The 17,596-nt window shown below is 37.2% G+C and overlaps 1 protein-coding gene across 1 annotated transcript in view; it reads right to left on the minus strand.

Annotated features, from left to right (window-relative positions):
* Nucleotides 1-10,094: 10,094 nt before the first annotated feature.
* Nucleotides 10,095-17,596, minus strand: part of PRTG (protogenin) — a 123,133-nt gene continuing 115,631 nt past the window's right edge. The window contains exon 20 of the mRNA XM_032342637.1: nucleotides 10,095-17,579. Coding sequence (XP_032198528.1) covers nucleotides 17,172-17,579 — 408 coding nt within the window. The 3' untranslated portion in view covers nucleotides 10,095-17,171. The remainder of the gene's footprint in view (nucleotides 17,580-17,596) is intronic.

Raw genomic sequence — 17,596 nt, forward strand, 5'->3', positions numbered from 1 at the left:
TATAGAACCGGAATCATACAATACATGTATGGCCATTTGTGACCGGCTTCTTTCCCTTTGCATAAAGTTTTCAAGGTTCATCCAGCCTACATACCAGTATTTCCTTCTTTTTTATGGCTAACAACTTTCCACTGTAAGGACATACAGAACATTCTCTTTGTAAATTTTTAAAATTTGACTTACCTTCAATTACAGAAGAGGTACCAGAAAAGTGAGAAGAGCACTCATATATCCTTCATCTGGGTAAATAAACTAACGTTAAGCCTCATTTGCTTATTTGCTGTGTTTCAGGCTTTTTTCTCTCTGTACACACACATTATCATCCTTGTTGCTCTCCTTATTTTTTTTTAAAGAGTTTATTTATCCATTTGACAGAGATCACAAGTAGGCAGAGAGCGGGGGTGGGGGGTGGAGGCAGAGCAGACTTCCTGTTGAGCAGAGAGCCTGATGCGGGGCTCGATCCCAGGACTCTGGGATCATGACCTGAGCTGAAGGCAGAGGCTTGAACCCACTGAGCCACCCAGGCACCCCGCTCTCCTTGTTTTCTGAACTGTCACGCCCCTCTACCCTTGTACATTTGTTGTGTATTTTCCTAAGAATGAGATAGCCTCTTGCAGAATCACAGAACAATGATTAAAGAACTTTTAACACTGGGAAAATACTAGTATCTAATACGCTGTCCATATTTAAACATCACCAATATTCCCAGTAATGTCCTTCACACCAGTCTTTTCTCTGTGATCAAAGATGCATACTGCATTTAGCCCACAGGTATGTCCCTTTGGTCTCCCTTTACCTGGGACAGGGGTACCTCAGTCTTCCCTTGTCATTCACCATGCTGACAGTTTTGTGGCCAGTTGTTCCATTGAATGATGCTCAGTTTGGACTTGTCTGGTGGTTTCTCAGTATTGGATTAAGATTTTTGCATTCCTGACAGAAATGGTGGATCGGTGAGGCTGTGTCTTCCTCGGTGCATCATACTGATAGAGAGGCACGTGATACCAATGCTTTATTACTGGTGATGTTAACTTTGACTACTTGGTTAATACGGTGTCCACTACATTTCTCAACTATAAAGTCATCATTGCTGTAAGGTTAATAAGTACTCTCTGGGAAAATATTTTGAGATTGTGATCCTTTCCTCATGAAACTTTCATTCATGAGTTTTTGCAACCATTGGGGAAGGCTGTTTACTTGGGAATGATATTAATTTGTTTTAAGAATTTTTACTTACTCATTTGAGAGAGAGAGAGAGTAGGGGGAAGGAGCAGGGGGAGAGGGAGCAGCAATCTCCCCACAGAGCAGGGAACCCAATGCGGGACTTTATCCCAGGACCCTGGGATCATGACCTGAACTGAAAGCAGAGGCTTAACCCACTGAGCCACCCAGGCGCCCCAGTGTGGAGGAATGACATTTAGAAAACAAACTCCGAGTGCTTGGTTTGCTATTGCCACTAAAGTGTCACTGCTTATAGGATTTTTTTGGTGGGGGAGGGGTAGAGGGAGGGAATACAGTTCATGTAGTTCAACTAAATATATTAAATCACAAATTTGTATCAATACATAGGGAAACCTCTAATCGTGAGCCAATTTCACACGGTTCTTCTTTGCCTTTACCCCTTCTCTCTTTGTTTCTTTCTTCCCCTACAGTGAGAACCCTGGTTCCCCAAGTTCCCATTTTATTAGGGCTTTTGTTACTAAATAAACAAAATGTGAAAGCCCAGTTTTCATTTCTAATTTCAAAATATTAACAACACACAGAAATTACAAACACATGCACTCAAGTGTACATATACAGACAATTTGAGAGTATATGGTCATTCATTTTAATGAATTTTAGTCCAGTCCTCCTTCTGTAAAATGCAGACCTCACCACTTATCACTCTACTATTACGGTTTCATTCTTTTGGATTGTAAAATTATTTTGCTTTTGAAGAGCTATCTATTAAAATGTATATTATGGCCTTATAATTAGTTAACGCCTTACACAGAAATTAGTAGATATCTCTTGTAAAGTTGAGTTGGAGGGACTTGGAGGTGAAGAAGTTTAAAGACAGAAGGATTGAACACAAATTGTACACAAAGTTAGAATTTTCTAATTATCAGTTTTCCTTTATGTATGTATTGATCTCAGCACGAATGTTTGTGTAAACGATGTAGTCAGTACATATAGTGACACTGAGTCAGTATGGTTGAGCATTCATTTTCTTGGATCCAGGCTGCCTGACTTCAAATCCTGCCTCAATGTATATTAGCTGTATAATCTTGGGTAAGTACTTGGGTTCTCTGTGCATCACTGTCCTCGTGTGCAAAATAGGGACAATAAGAATACGAACTTCAGGGACGCCTGGGTGTTTCAGTCTGTTAAGTGTCTATCTTCGGCTCAGGTCATGACCCCAGGGTCCTGACACCAGGTCCTGCATCGGGCTCCTTGCTCGACAATGGAGCCTTGTTCTCCCTCTCCGCCTCTCCTCCTGCTTGTGCTCGCTCTCTTTCTCTGACAAATAAGAACAAAAATACACACATAAAAAAAGTCCTGAAAAGTAAAAAGAATACATATTTCCTGCGGTTGGTGTGAGGATTAAATGAGTTAATGTGTATAATGTGCCTGATACACAGTGAGTACTATATAAATGCTTGCTATTACTATTGTATTTAGTCTCTATTTTCTTACAAAGATTATGTTCTTTTTTTTTTTTTTTTTAAAGATTTTATTTATTTATTTGACAGAGAGAGATCACAAGTAGGCAGAGAGGCAGGCAGAGAGAGAGGGAAGCAGGCTCTCTGCTGAGCAGGGAGCCCGATGCGGGACTCGATCCCAGGACCCTGAGATCATGACCTGAGCCGAAGGCAGCGGCTTAACCCACTGAGCCACCCAGGCGCCCAAAGATTATGTTCTTACAAGGAATCTTTTCTTACAAAGATTTAGTCACTATTTTGTTATAAAGATAGAATCGAATTATACATACCTGTTAACTCGATTATATTCCAGATGTTTATCTCCCCATCAATGAGAAAAGAGCTGCCTTATATTCTGTCATGGCATCATAAGAGTCGTTTATATGGGTGTTCTCTATTTTAATTTTTAACCCATCCTGATGAGACAGGATTTTTCTCTTTTTCCTATTATTAACTGTGCTAAACATTCTTGGACATAAATCTCATTTGTGCACTTTATTTTCTCGCCAAAGTGCCCCTTAAAAGGTTGAGTTAATTTGTATGTCCTTCAGTAACTTGTTTTAATTTCCTTCTTGGGGTTTGTTGTTGGTATTGAGAAACTCGATTGCACTTTGTATTTTGGTCTTACAACCCATCAGTCTTACTTGACTCCTCTCTTTAGACTAGTAGCTTGTCTACAGATTTTTTTTTTTTAAAGATTTTATTTATTTATTTGTCAGAGAGAGATCACAAGTAGGCAGAGAGGCAGGCAGAGAGAGAGAGGAGGAAGCAGGCTCCCTGCTGAGCAGAGAGCCCGATGCGGGACTTGATCCCAGGACCCTGAGATCATGACCCGAGCCGAAGGCAGCGGCTTAACCCACTGAGCCACCCAGGCGCCCCTTGTCTACAGATTTTTCTTGGATTTCCTATGTGGGTGATCACATCATATGCACATAATGAAAGCTTCTTTCTTCCTTTGCAATCCTACCTACCATCCTATGTGATGATGTCTAGCTCCTCTAGCACATTGTTGAATAGGAGTGGTAGTTTTCAAGGTTTGTCAATGTTGTTGCATGTATCAGAACTTCATTCCTTTATTACGATGGAGTAACATTCATCGTATAGGTATGTGTAGATACACCACATCGTGTTTATCTGTTTATCTGTGGATGGACACAGGTTGTTTCCAACTTTGGGTTATTGAACAACGCTTTTGATAAAAACTGGTGTACGAGTGTCTGTCTCAGTCCCTGTTTTCATTCTTTTGGGTATAGACCTAGTGGTGAAACTGCTAGCCAATATGGTAATTTCTATGTTTGCTTTTTTGAGGAAGCTGAGCCATTTTCCAAAGTGACTGCACCATTTTATGTTCTGATTAGCAATGTATGAGGGTTCCAAATTTCTCCACATTTATTTTCCTTTAAAAAAAATTAAATTTTTATGTATGTAGAGGTTTCTTATTGTGGTTTTTTATTTGAATTTCCCCCAGTGACTAAAGATGTTGAGCATCTTTTCATGTACTCATTGGCCATTTGTCTACTCCCTTGGAGAAATGTCAACTCAACTATTTTGCCCATGTTTAAGTTGGGGTATTGGTCTCTTTCTTGTATTGGTCTCTTTCTTGTATTCTACAAGGTCTTTATATTTTTGTCTTATGTAGTCAATGCTGATTTAGACACATTTCTCTATGTCTTTGCTCAACTTTTTTTGGTAAAAACAGCTTTATTGAGATATAATTTATATACCATATAATATACCCATTTGAAGGGTACAATTCAATGGTTTAGTATATTCATAGAATGGTACAAACACCATCACAATCAATTTTAAAACATTTTTGTCACCCCAACAAGAAACCTTATACCCACCCTCAGTCATGTCCCATTTCCTGCTACCTTCTAGTCCTATGTAACCACTAATCTATTTTTGTCTCTATAGATTTGCCTCTTCTGAACATTCCAAGCAAATGGAATCATACAACATGTGGAGTGTTTTTACTGGCTTCTTTCACTTAGAATGTTTTCAAAATTCATCCTTGATATAGCATTTATCAGTACTTCATTCCTTTTTATTGCTGAGTAACATTCCATTGAATTGATATACCATGATCCATTTAACCATTCATCACTTGGTAGACAAGTGGAAACAACATTTTGGCTGTTACAAACAATGCAGTTATGAACGTCTGTACAAACTTTTGTGTGAACCTATGTTTCCATTTCTCTGGCTATATAACTAGGTGTGAGATTTCTAGGTCAAAAGACAACTCTGCATTTAACTGTTAAACTATTCCATGGTGACTGCATCATTTTACATACCCACCAGCAATATATATGGATTCTAATTTCTCTATATCCTTGCCAACATTTGTTATTATCTTTTTGATTATAGCTATCCTACAGGATATGGGATGATATCTCATTGCCTTTTTGATTTATATTTCCAGTTCATCATTGCCTCTTTCTTCTCATATCTTCCCTGCGGATTGTATTTTTTAAAGTATATCCTTTATTCACTCAGCAAACATGTATGAGTGGTAAATTCTCTCAATCTTAATCTAGAATTATGTCTACTTAACTTTAACATGCAAATGATAATTTATCTGGGTATAGAATTCCACATTTTAGTTATTTTTCTTTGTGATGTTTTGAAGATACTATACAATCTTGCTTCTTTTATTGTCACTGAGAAATCCTCCCACTGGAATCTGCATCATCTCTTTTTCCCCCACCTCCTGCCTTTAAGTTCTTCAATTTGTCTTCAATGTTCTGCGGTTTTATTCAAACATTTGGTGTGGACTTATTTTTATATTTCTAGAACAAGAGTTGTACTTCTGGAGTCTGATGATGATTTCATAAATTAGTCATTTTGTCTTTGAATATTACTTATCCTTCATTCTCTTTAGTCTTTCATTTTAGAGTGGCTGTCAGAAGTATGTCAGGTCTTCTCTGTTTACCTCGTTTTGTATTTTCTATTTCTCTGTGCTGCATCCTGCATAATTTCCTTACATCTATCTTTCAATTTTAGAATATTCTTTCAGTCTATTTTGTAGGCTATTTAACAATTTTCAAAAATTCAATGACTCTACCTTTTTATTTCTAGAAATTCTGTTCATTTTTCTAATATATTTATTTAAAATAGTTTCTTGTTCTCTTATGCTTTAATTCTTTATGTTCTCCACAGTCAACACAATATCATTTCAAGAAATTACTGTTCTATTTTTCAGTTTCCCTTTCATTTCCTAAATCAGGAATTTTTTTTAAAACATAAGAATTCAACTATCTTAAAAAAGCTTGTTTAGGTCATATTTTGTCTATCATTTCTAGATTTTCTAGTGGGAGCATTTTCAGTATTTGTTAACCTTTTAAAATAAGAATATTAAAAACCAAAAATAATTTTTAAAAAACACTAACTCTTCATTATTTCTTTTTTTAAAAGATTTTATTTATTAGAGAGAGAGAGAGCATGAGAGAGAGAGAGAGAACAAGCATAGGGGACAAGCAGAGGGAGGAGGAGAAGCAGACTCCCCATGGCGCAAGGAGCCCAATGTGGGGTTCAATTCCAGGACCCCGACATCATGACCTGTGAAGAAGGAAGACATTTAACCGACTGAGCCACTACCGAGCACCCTGTCTTCACTGATTTTTCTTCTAATTACAAAAGAAAATCCAGCTACACATTTGTAAGTAACAGAGATCATGAAATCTACTTCATGCTCCTACTAGTAGGTGATCACTGTAACATCTGCATATTTTCCTCCAGTTTTGGGGGGCATATACCTACAAACATTTATAAAAATGGGCTCTTTCTGAAATAGCATTGTATGCCTTGATATCTTTTATCTTGTTAGATATAGATGTGCTTCCTGTTGAACGCCTGCAGAGTATTTCATACTATGGATATGCTCTACTTTACTTGAACATTCCATTATTGATAAACATTTAGGCCAATTTCTTTTTTACTCTTATCAGCAATGTTTTTATAAGAATCCTTGAATATTTATGAGTGCCTGTGCTATCATTCCTGTAGTAGTTCCTAGAAATGGGATTACTAGGTTGTAGGGTATGTGGTTTTAAAGTATTATGTAATACTGCCAAACTACTCTTCTAAAAGTTTAGCCAATTCCCCCACCCCTCCAATGGTTTATGAGCACTTATTTCCCCACATCCTTGCCAGCAATGGTTGTTATCAATCATTTTAGTTTTTCTCAGTCTGATGGGCAAACATGATATTGTGTCATTTTCATTTTCATTTTCTTGATTGCTAGCAAGATAGAACATCTTTTTCCATATGTTTATTAGAATTTAGTTCTTTCTCTGTGGATTTCTAATCCACTGACAAATTTTCTTTTCCTTTGGACTTTTCCTTATTGACTTATAGGGACTTTTTGTATATTAATATTTTCTTCCATGTCTCACTTGCCTTTTGTTTATAATGTCTTTTGCTGTACAGATATTTTACTTTAAAAAAACAAAAAATTTTAACCTGAATTAGAACTTCGTCTAACTGGCTGAGCCCTTAGCTTTTAGGCTACCTACTCTTTAGTTCCTGAGGTGATCAGTCATCCACTGGAAAGGGGAAATTGTTATTTCCCTGCTGCTATGCAGTAAAATGACAGATGAAAACAATTCCTAGATCCCTAAAATAGGCTCTATTCCTGTTGCTTGGAGTGGACTCTATAATCATCCCATATAGGATATGAAAGTCATCATTCTATAAAGTGAAAGAAAACAAAAGGGAAAAAAAGGTTTTTTTTCTTTTTTAACTAAGGAAAACTTTTATTTAAACTGTGCAATCAATCAGTATTTAGACAGCAGTTTCATAAACATTTTGGCATTTAAACTTTTACTTATTTTTGGCATGACCTGTAGGATAGTATGTAAACTACCCTGGGGAGGGGGGGAAATACTAGGCAATATTTACTATGATGCTAGAAAAAGAAAACAAACCCACATTATTAAACAAAATATGTTTTAAGAAGACATTAAAAAGGTACATTCAAAATCAAGGCAAACATTTGCTTTCTTCATGCAATGGAGTTCACAGAGCTGATCCCCTGAGTCAAGTATAAAATTAAAATAGCTCAGCTCTAGAGTCCATTAGCTAGTCTGCAAATGTTGCCCTTACAAGAAAATGGTATACAGAGTGAAAGGATCCAGAACATCCATAATATGAAATATATAGCTGGCTCCCACACTTTCATTTAATTCACATCTTTGAAGAAAATAGAAAAAAAAAACTGCGCATACACAGACATAAAATTTTGTCCAACAACAGCAACAAACAGACAAACTTAGGTAATATGTCCTCTATTCTACCGATAGGCTAAGGCAATGTGTGTGTATACCAGGCTTTGCAAATTCTTATAACAGGCTCAAGTCACTAAATCATTAATAATCATTTCATTTGCAAACAGAATTAATATAGAGTATGTGGCAACAGGAAGAAGAAGGTTTTAGGTCAAAATTTAAAATATTTTTGTTACTTTTAAAGATAGTTCTGTAGAAAAATATACTTCTGTAACATAAATTCTTAAAGATGGTTTGAAAGGACGGTGTCTACATACCATGAACTACTTACTTACAAGATATAAACTTGAGTAAATCAGCAGAGATGTTCAGATTCATGATAATCATTAACACTTCACAAGAATCTTTAAAGGTAGAGTCCGGTAAACTAGAATTAGATGCCAGTAGGTGTAGCCCTATATACAATTCATTCCAAATAGTTTAGAGAAATGTTAAAGACGTTCCATAACCTTGAAAAAGTGGATGTGTAGATTAAGTAGGGAAGAAGCCTAAAGAGGCACTTTTCTCTTCACCCATTTACCCCTCCCAGGATATTTGACTCTCTTTAAATCTTCAGAAGCCATATATATATATATGTATATATATATCAAAGTGGGGGGAACATCTAGGGGAGTGAAGAAGTGGCTGTAAGGCAGCCAGGCGGGACGGGGTTCTCACCAAGGCCAATACATGAGGCTTCCACACGCTCCCTGCCCCCAGTCCACAGCTGCTCCCCTCTCAGAGCCCTCTGGGCACCGGACCAGGGTGAGTCACCTATCCGTGGGTCCCAAGCAGGTGAAGGGAGGGCCCTGCGCTTACTATCCCCATCCTCCCATCCCAACCCTGCTCTGGGCACTGCATCCCCTCAAAACGCCACCTGGAGGGCAGAGCCACCCCAGGGAGTCACTGAGGGTGAGGACCCTGGGAAAGAGAATCCCATGGATAGCTGCCATCAAATTGTGCCTTACCTGCTCTTTGGTGCTGAAGGACAATTCACAATAACACAGTGACAACTTTTTTGACACCTATTCCACAAGTAAACTTCGTGTCTTTGTCAAGGATGTCTGGAGATGGAACCCAGTCACTGTGCTGTGGGGAAGCCTGAACCAGCCTTTCTGGAGAGACTCTGTGGGCCAGCACAATGGACAGGAACTAAGGTTCTCAGATGACATTCCCCCCATCAACACCAGATTTGTTTCTATGGTGACTGCTCTATAGTTAATATTGGAAGCTGCAGTATCCTTATTGACATCTTATCTCATAGTATTCTACCTTCAGTGTAGCAGTCTTGAAGCAAGTTCCCTGGTCTATTGTCTAACTTTCAACCAAAAAAGTCTCCACAATAAATGCAAACTAGAAGGAAGGAGAGGTCCTTGCTTTAGATTTGAGTTTTGACTACTGTTTGAAAAACCAAGATTCCAGGAAAAATGTTAGGCATCTAAAGTTAAAATTATAAATTCATGAGTCTTGTTCTCATGGACTTTATAAACCAAAAGGAAAAGTGGACATTAGACAGAAATATAAATATAAAATGTAAATACAGATTTTTAAGAGTCATATTAAACTGATGTTTAAAAAAGCAAGATGTTGCATAATTAGAAAGTCTATCCAAGTTATCCTCGTTAGCTATTTATAGAATGCTTTTCATAAGAAATTTCATTTCTGGCAAGTCTTAAAAGATCTTTAAGTTTAGTAGCTGTGAGGGTTTGGGGCGCATTTAAATAAAACTTGATAATCTCTATGGTGAACTTTTTTTACTATGAAAAATCATGAACAATAATATTTAATACTTTTTTTTTGCTTTCTTGATATATAGCTTAAATTACAAAATGTATCAGTTTAAAGGGTAAGTTTTGATAAAGTTTGGTAATTGTATACAGTCATGTAAATAGCACCATAATAAAATGTAGAAGAGTATCCTCTTTAAAAAAAAAAAAAAAAGATTTAAATTGACGTAAATTCCCATTTCCTTTTGTAGACTTTCCTACATTACAGATGGGTGGGGTTTTTTTGTTTTTTGTTTGTTTGTTTGTTTTTAAAGGTTTTATTTATTCATTTGACAGAGATCACAAGCAAGCAGAGAGGCAGGAAGAGAGAGAGGAGAAAGCAGGCTCTGGAGCAGAAAGCCCAATGCGGGGCTCGATCCCAGGACCCGGGGATCATGACCTGAGCTGAAGGCAGAGGCCCCAACCCACTGAGCCACCCAGGCGCCCCGAGATGGGTGTTTAAATACTAGTCTTTATCTTTTAACAACCACTGTCTTCTATTAGTTTTTGGTGCATATACAGGAAATGCAAACATGTTTCATTTTAGCACAGGCAAAATGTAATTGAAAAGGCTGACCTATAAAGAAAAAAAATCCATTAAGACTATTTCACAACCTTATAGAAATGACTTTCAGATTATAATAATTTACACTTGAATTTCCTTTTAAGTCTTCACAGTACTATTGCTTCATTCTGCACATCCCCTCATTTGATGATTAGAGATGGAACAGAAATAGGTTGAGAACTTTCCTACCAAACAATTCTCAAAATGGTAAATGATTAGAATTTAGGTGGTCCAATAACTAAACTTACACTTGTTCTATTATAGGACTCTCCCTCAGCTTTGCTCTCTCCTAAATTAGTGTGAAGAATTAGTTACACTGTAACTCATATAAAAACTATCGACTCCAGATCTAGCAGGAAGGATGACAGGTTATATGCCTGGTTTTTTCCAGTGAGTAAATTCCTACTTGGATGTGGGGATTATAGAAAAATCACACAAGATGAAATCGAATTCTGAACACCTAATCTATTAGGCAAATGCTTAAAAAGATAAGGACTCCAGAAACCATAATTACCTTATTTCTAATGCAACCTTAGGCACAAACATCAGTTTTCAGGCAATATTGGCTAAGAGAAATTGAAGGTTTTAACAGAGAAAAGAGAGAGGTTAGGAGATGACAAGAGGTAAGTTATGGCTCAGCCTCCTAAATTCCTCCTGTGAATAAAGGACACAACTAAGATTTCTGTTGATTGGCTATTACTATGTGGACAGGTTGTGTTGGTACAGCAGAAGGCACCACGAGCCTGAGTAATTAAATATAATTTCATAGCTGAGAAAATACATCCTAGTAGAAATCCTATCAGCTTTGGAAGTAGACCAACTCGGGTTTGTAACTTGGGTAAGCAACTTAACCAGCTGTGATCTTTGGCAACTTAGACATTTTAAACCTTAGTTTCCTGATCTCTAAAATGGGGGGAATATTTGCCTCACAGAATGTAGTAGTTTGCAGGAATGAAGCACATATTTGGCACACCACATCTGCTCAGTAAATCACATTATCTCTTCCTAGAGACTGGGATCAAAAGCAGCTGAAAAATGACCAGCACGTTATCCCTACTCAGAATATCATCATGTCTTTACCCTATAATGGAGATAGCTGTATCTCCTTAGTTAAGACATACTGAAAATTAGGGTTAGAATTAGAAACTATCTTTCAAAGCAGAAAGAAGGCTTAACTTGAACAATCCAGGAATTAGAACCAACTAGAGCTGTGGAATGTAAAGCTCTCCAGGGAAAGGCACAACTGAAATCAAAGACAGAGCATGACAAGAAAGACACCACTGCCTCAGATGCACACATGCTGGAGAGGTGAGTGGAGGCTCCTGCTGAGGTTGATGGGAAATCGAGGGATTACCAAACTGAAAAGAAAACAGGTGGTGAAGCTTAAGAAATAAACGTGACTTAAAAGTAGAAAGGGGGCATGTTGCAAATATGCTTTTAGAAGATGAAGAATGAGCATGAGCATGATCTTGTTCATCTACTGAGTCCCATGTCTGAGGTCTTTTTTGCCTCAATCCTCCGCCGGCAACAAAATTACTTAAGAGAAAAGCAGAAATTTCAACTATAGTAAGAACAGTTATCAAAAATTTCTGATGAGTTTCCATAAATTTCAGGAAACTTTCTGTGAAATGCATAGATCTGAGACATTAATTTATGAAGCACATATTCAAAAAAGTTTAAAGCTGAATTATTTTTGCAAGCAATCTAGAGAGGGAGTTTAATGTGTACACTTGATAAGCTATAAACCAAGGTATTCACAGCTTTGAAATTTTGAAGATCTCTAAAGGGTACATGACTTCAGACTGCCAATCTCTGTAATGCAGCCGACATTTTGTAGAAATCAGAATTCTACAGTAATAATGTGTCTACGGGAGGCAAAATAGTGGCCACCCACAGAAGTGCATGCCTGAATCCTTGGACTCTAAATATGTTACCACACGGGGCAAAAGGACTTCGCAGATGTGATTAAGTTTAGGATTCTAAAATGGGGAGATTATCCTGGATTATCCAAGTAGACCCAATGTAATCACAAGAGTCCTTAAAATTGGAGAACCTTTTCTGGTTAGGGTCAGAAAAAAGAGATATAAAAATGGAAGCAGGGTCAGAGTGATGCTACACTGCTGGCTTTGAAGGTGGAGTCCACAGCCTCTAAAAGCCAGGGGAAAAAAAAACAAAAAAAACAAAAAAAACCCACGGATGTTGATTTTATCCCAGTGAGACCTGTGTCAGACCTGTGACCTACAGAGTGGAAGGTAATAAATCTATGTTGTTTTAAGGCCATCAAGTTTGTGGTAAATTGTTACAGCAGCATTAAGAAAATACAGCATCTGTCTGATAAAAATGCAAGACTGTCATAATCCTAAACCACTTCAAAGCCTTAAAATGGGAAACAGCCTGACAAGATTAAAGCCTGCAAACATACACATTGCATTAGCCTGTGATCTGATATCCTGAGCATAAATCAACTTAACACAGAATTCTATGTATATGTTCTTCTAAACATCAGTAACAGTTCAACAAGTTGGCAACTGGTTGTATATGGAAATCTCCAGAACCCTCTACTCTTTGCTCACAGCCCACAAAAATTATTCAATTAAACCAAAGCAATTTTACCAGAGAGCCATGTGGCAAATTGTCAGGAACACAGTTTACAAAATACAGGTTTAGTCTTAGAATGATCATGACTCTTTCCATACAGTTGAAACTTTTTTTTTTTTAACATTCAGTATTAAAAATTTACATTCAACGAAATGGAAACATACATGTGAATCACTACAGCTACCACTGAAATGGAGCCACATCTGGATATTCTTACATTTAAAAAAAAAAAGATACTTTCAATTCCATTTTTCGGACACTCTTCAAAGGTGTCTCCATATGGACCTTAACCATCGATCCTGAGTAGTCAACACCAGCAAGTTTCCGGGAGAAGTCCTTATCAAAGTCAAGACAAACTAATGCAAATCACTGTCACTGTTATCAATGTTGGCAGTGCTCTTGTTTGAAACAAAGCCAAATAAAAGGCATTTCACCGAGGACCAAGGATCGAATTTCCCTGGTGTGCTAAAGCCAATCTTTTAAAAGCTACTTATTTAGTGGATAAAGCTGTGTCTTTACTTTTAGGCTAATCAAAATATAAAACCCCAGATTTCATAAAAAAAAGATTATGGTTTTACCTAAGGTTCCCCCTCAAGTTTGAAACACTAGGGTCCTTGATGCTGTTAAAATATTTCAACTTATGGACAACTTTAAAGGGCACAGCCATTGAAGGACAGTCTACTTAAACAGTGATACGATTTGTTTGCCCACTGTATGTCACTGCTCCCAAGAGATGAGAACGTCCCTATTATTTTGGGACTGCCTCAACCTTCTGAGTTAAACAGGTAATGCTTTAAGCAGAAGGAAGACGGCACAGGCTAATTCAGAGGTTACCATATGCTCTGGAATGGAAAAACTTGCTGAGATTTCTGTTGACATCTCACACTCAAGGTGCTTAGGAAAGTAATCACATCATTTGGCAAAAACATCCTGTGGCTGAATCAGCAGACTTGATGGAAAGTCCCTATGTATGCTATTTGGATACAGACTGGGTTCTGGAGAGACAATTTGGTTGACATAAAAACAAGAAACAACAGTTTAATGTACAACTAAATTTGTCTATATGCGGAGGTAATCTTAAATATCTTTGGTTTTTTTATAATTTGCTGATAAAAAGTACTTGAATAAAACACTGATAAATACCAACATAAATTGTATTGCTTTTAATTATGTAAACTTAGCCCTTTGATATCTTTTGCTACTAAAGCTAGAGTCCTATCAGCCTCTAAATAAATTTATTTCAAATCTGCTCATCTTTACCTCCTTACAGGCTAATCTATATATTTTAATGGTCTTTGGTATGAAAATACTGATGAGCAGTATCTCATAATATTTGGCATAAAAATGGCATGCATGTATCAGTACTTACAGCAAATAAGTCTTTGGGAAAGAAAATAATTACCATTTGCGTATTAACCCCGTTGGAATGAAATGCCATGAAGTAACACCACTATGAGAGATGAATGAGAAACTTCACATTTTAGTTACAGTTTCATACTTAAGACTTCAAAGAAGCTAGCTTTGGCCAAGTAAAAAGAAGTCTTTGGTGTATACTAAACATCTTATTCAATGAGACCAAAATACTTATCTTTGGTGAAAATATTTTTTTTCTCTCCAACAAGTAGTTTCAACAATTTAAAAGTACTTTATTCTAATACTGTATATGAGGATTTACTTGCTGAAGAAAAAAAAATTACACTTGAAATTCTTTGGAACTATCTGCTGGTAAAGAAATCATTTTAAATGCTCTGGTAACAATAAGGTAGTTGAAATTACTAGTCTATTTAACTATAACAATCAATATAAACCCTATTATTTTGGGTTAGTAACTACTTATATAAGCTTCAGACCTATAGATGTTTCTAGTTAATTCAATTTTGAGGGGAAATTAGAGTCAAATTTTTACTTTCTGCTGAAATTTCTTTGGTAACAGGATTATTATGGAAAAAATCTGTATAAGAACAAAATGAAAAGGTGAAAAAGTAAAAATGTACTGGTAAATAATTAGCAAACAGTTATAGCCTAAAGATCTATAATAACTATGGGCCTATTTATCAAAAAAAAAAAAAAGAAAGAAAGAAAGAAAGAAAAAGAAAAAGAAAACAAACAAAATACTTTCCTCAAGGACTTTCAGATCATCTTTTTAGGCTTTTAAAAATGATTCAAATTCATGCAGTCCTGGACACATCTTCCATAACCATGATGGATGATGTTTCAACCTTAGATTTTATCTGCCTTTTAATGAAAGTTTAAAAAATAAAACAAACTCCTTGTATTCCTTAATTTTGTATGCTGATAAAAGTTGGCCCCACAAAACTACTTACGAACCAAAAGACACCATACCCTGTCAGTTTGCCCATGCTCGCATGAGGCAGCTTAAAAGTAACAAAATGTTCCCTGAGTACAGGAAAAAAAATAACACTAGAATAACTTTAAAAGGAGGTAGTATAAAACAGGAGCTATAAAGGCAGGAGCAGCATTTTTCCTTGCCTCAGATTGTTCACCTAAAGCTCTGCTTTTTTTGTTTTGCCATGAAGCCCATACTTAGATAACTAAAGGGGGACTTTGAATTTAGTTCACAAGTGGTTGCTGGCACTTAATGTTGGTCTGCTTCTGAACACATCCAGTTTGGCACAAAACCACAGATTAAGAAACAATAAGAGAGGCATCATCAGACACGGGGATAGGCAATGGCAGAGGTGGGACTAATACCCAGGAACATTCTTTTGATTTTAGAATGCCATTTACATCACTTCCTCACCATCACCCCACCCCACCACACCCCATAAACCAAAGGTTTCAAGGTGAAACCCATGAAGATTCCTTTTAAAATAAAGCTCAGAAGTCATTTCCAAATAATGTGAAGAAATACCAAAAAACATGGGGCCCCTCTCTACGCCATGTGTTTAATTCTTTTTCCTTTTCCACTGCTGGTTACCTAGTAGGTAACTGTCTCATGACGGAAAGAAGGTCTATTCTATGTGGCTGAGTAAACAGTTTGCTGATTTCAAACCAGCAAGAGGATTAACTCACTCCTGGAGTTAGCATTCCTCATTCACAGCATTGACACGAAAAGAAGTTTATAGAGTACCAAATTCTCTTAAGAATTCAAGAAAATACAAACGAGGTGGTAGAGCTCTGAACACTTATCCCTAAACCAAACCTGCATGAAAACAAACTAAAACGCTTTGATAAGATACTATACCATCAAAATAGTTATTGATAAAATCCAAGAAACTCTTAAGGCAACTTTCTGTACTCCTGTCCTGAACAATTTCATGAATATTAAAAAGGTATAAGGCAAAGAATTTCATAATACATAATGGAAGGCACTGTTACCATGATATCCTCTAGTTTATTTTATGGTCTACTTGCATTTATCTTTATTCTTAATATTTAATGAAATTTCTTTACCTTTTTTTTTTTAAAAGTCAAGGTGGGATTAAAAAACAAAAAACTCTAACCAATTCTCTTTAAAAATGGAGTTTTGCAACTAACATTGGAAATGGTGAGGATGCTTTGCAAACTAGACAGTGCAGGCTTTGGCCGACCGTCAGGCAAAGGGGAAGGTAGAAAAGGCACGGCTCTAGGCAGCTGAGGTTTGGGGTACAGCAGGTAAAGCACTCTAGACTCTAATGCCCAAAACAGAAAGGCCCTTGAAGCCAGAGTATTCCCTATATGCTACTGAAGAGTTCTGTTCTCAAAAGAGACACTCTTTGTTTTGGTCATTCGTTAAAATCAGCAGTCCCACTTTTTCTCTTCTCAGTGGTTCGACAGTCCTCATAGCAGAGGTATGACATTCTCCAAACCATGCAGATGTCATAGTTTTCTTTAAAAAAAAATCAGAGCTTCAGATAAACATTCTTACTCATATACCTATATGACTCCTTTGATCACACACACTACACATACAGCAATGAAAACAAAATGCTACTAGGAAGTATCATTGGTTACGGAGCGGAGATCAACTATCACAACACACGAGGTAACAAAGTTGTCTTCGGAGTTTGCCATCTGGCAAACTGAGGTAGATAGTCAGCAAAGGGGTTTTCAAAAGTCTTCCCTTTGCTCCAGTGACATATTTTATAATCCAGTCAAGTATCTAGACTGTCTTTTCACATTGCTGACAACAAAACATTCAAAATACGTTGTTTAAACATAAAAAAATGAAAACACATTCAAAAAAAATAAAAGCTGAAATACCCAATAAGACATCAAGATTTTCACAAAAGGCTTTGGCTCCCTGTTCCTTGTCCTTCGAACAGACTTAGAGGTGAGAATACCTGAACATGGCTGTCTAGATTGGAAAATCATTTTTGTCAAAGCGCAGCATGGCAGACGGCGGCTGCAGACCCGAAGAAGTCGTCTGCTCGGCATCCGGGGGCATGGCTGGGTCTTCACACTTCTTCACAGAGCCATCCCCACCTGAATCACTGCCAGTGAAGGAACTAGAGGTCAGGGGCGTGGTGCTGATGACTGAGGACAGGTGGATCTCATCATTGGACTCATGGGAGAACCTTCCAGAATCCCCAGTCTCGTGGCTGCCTTCGCTGTTTGCGGAGTGCTCCGTATCAGCGGCAACACCACCGAAGGGCCTTGGGAAGCTGGCGGTCTGACCTGGGGAGCTGGGGGAGTCTTCATCACTGATCAACACAGTGGTGCCTGGCTGGTAAAAGCACACTGCTTGAGTAAATCTTCTTTGAGGCTAGGCAAAAACACATA

The sequence above is a fragment of the Mustela erminea genome, chromosome 5 (genome assembly GCF_009829155.1).
Source record: "Mustela erminea isolate mMusErm1 chromosome 5, mMusErm1.Pri, whole genome shotgun sequence".
Taxonomy (NCBI): Eukaryota; Metazoa; Chordata; class Mammalia; order Carnivora; family Mustelidae; genus Mustela; species Mustela erminea.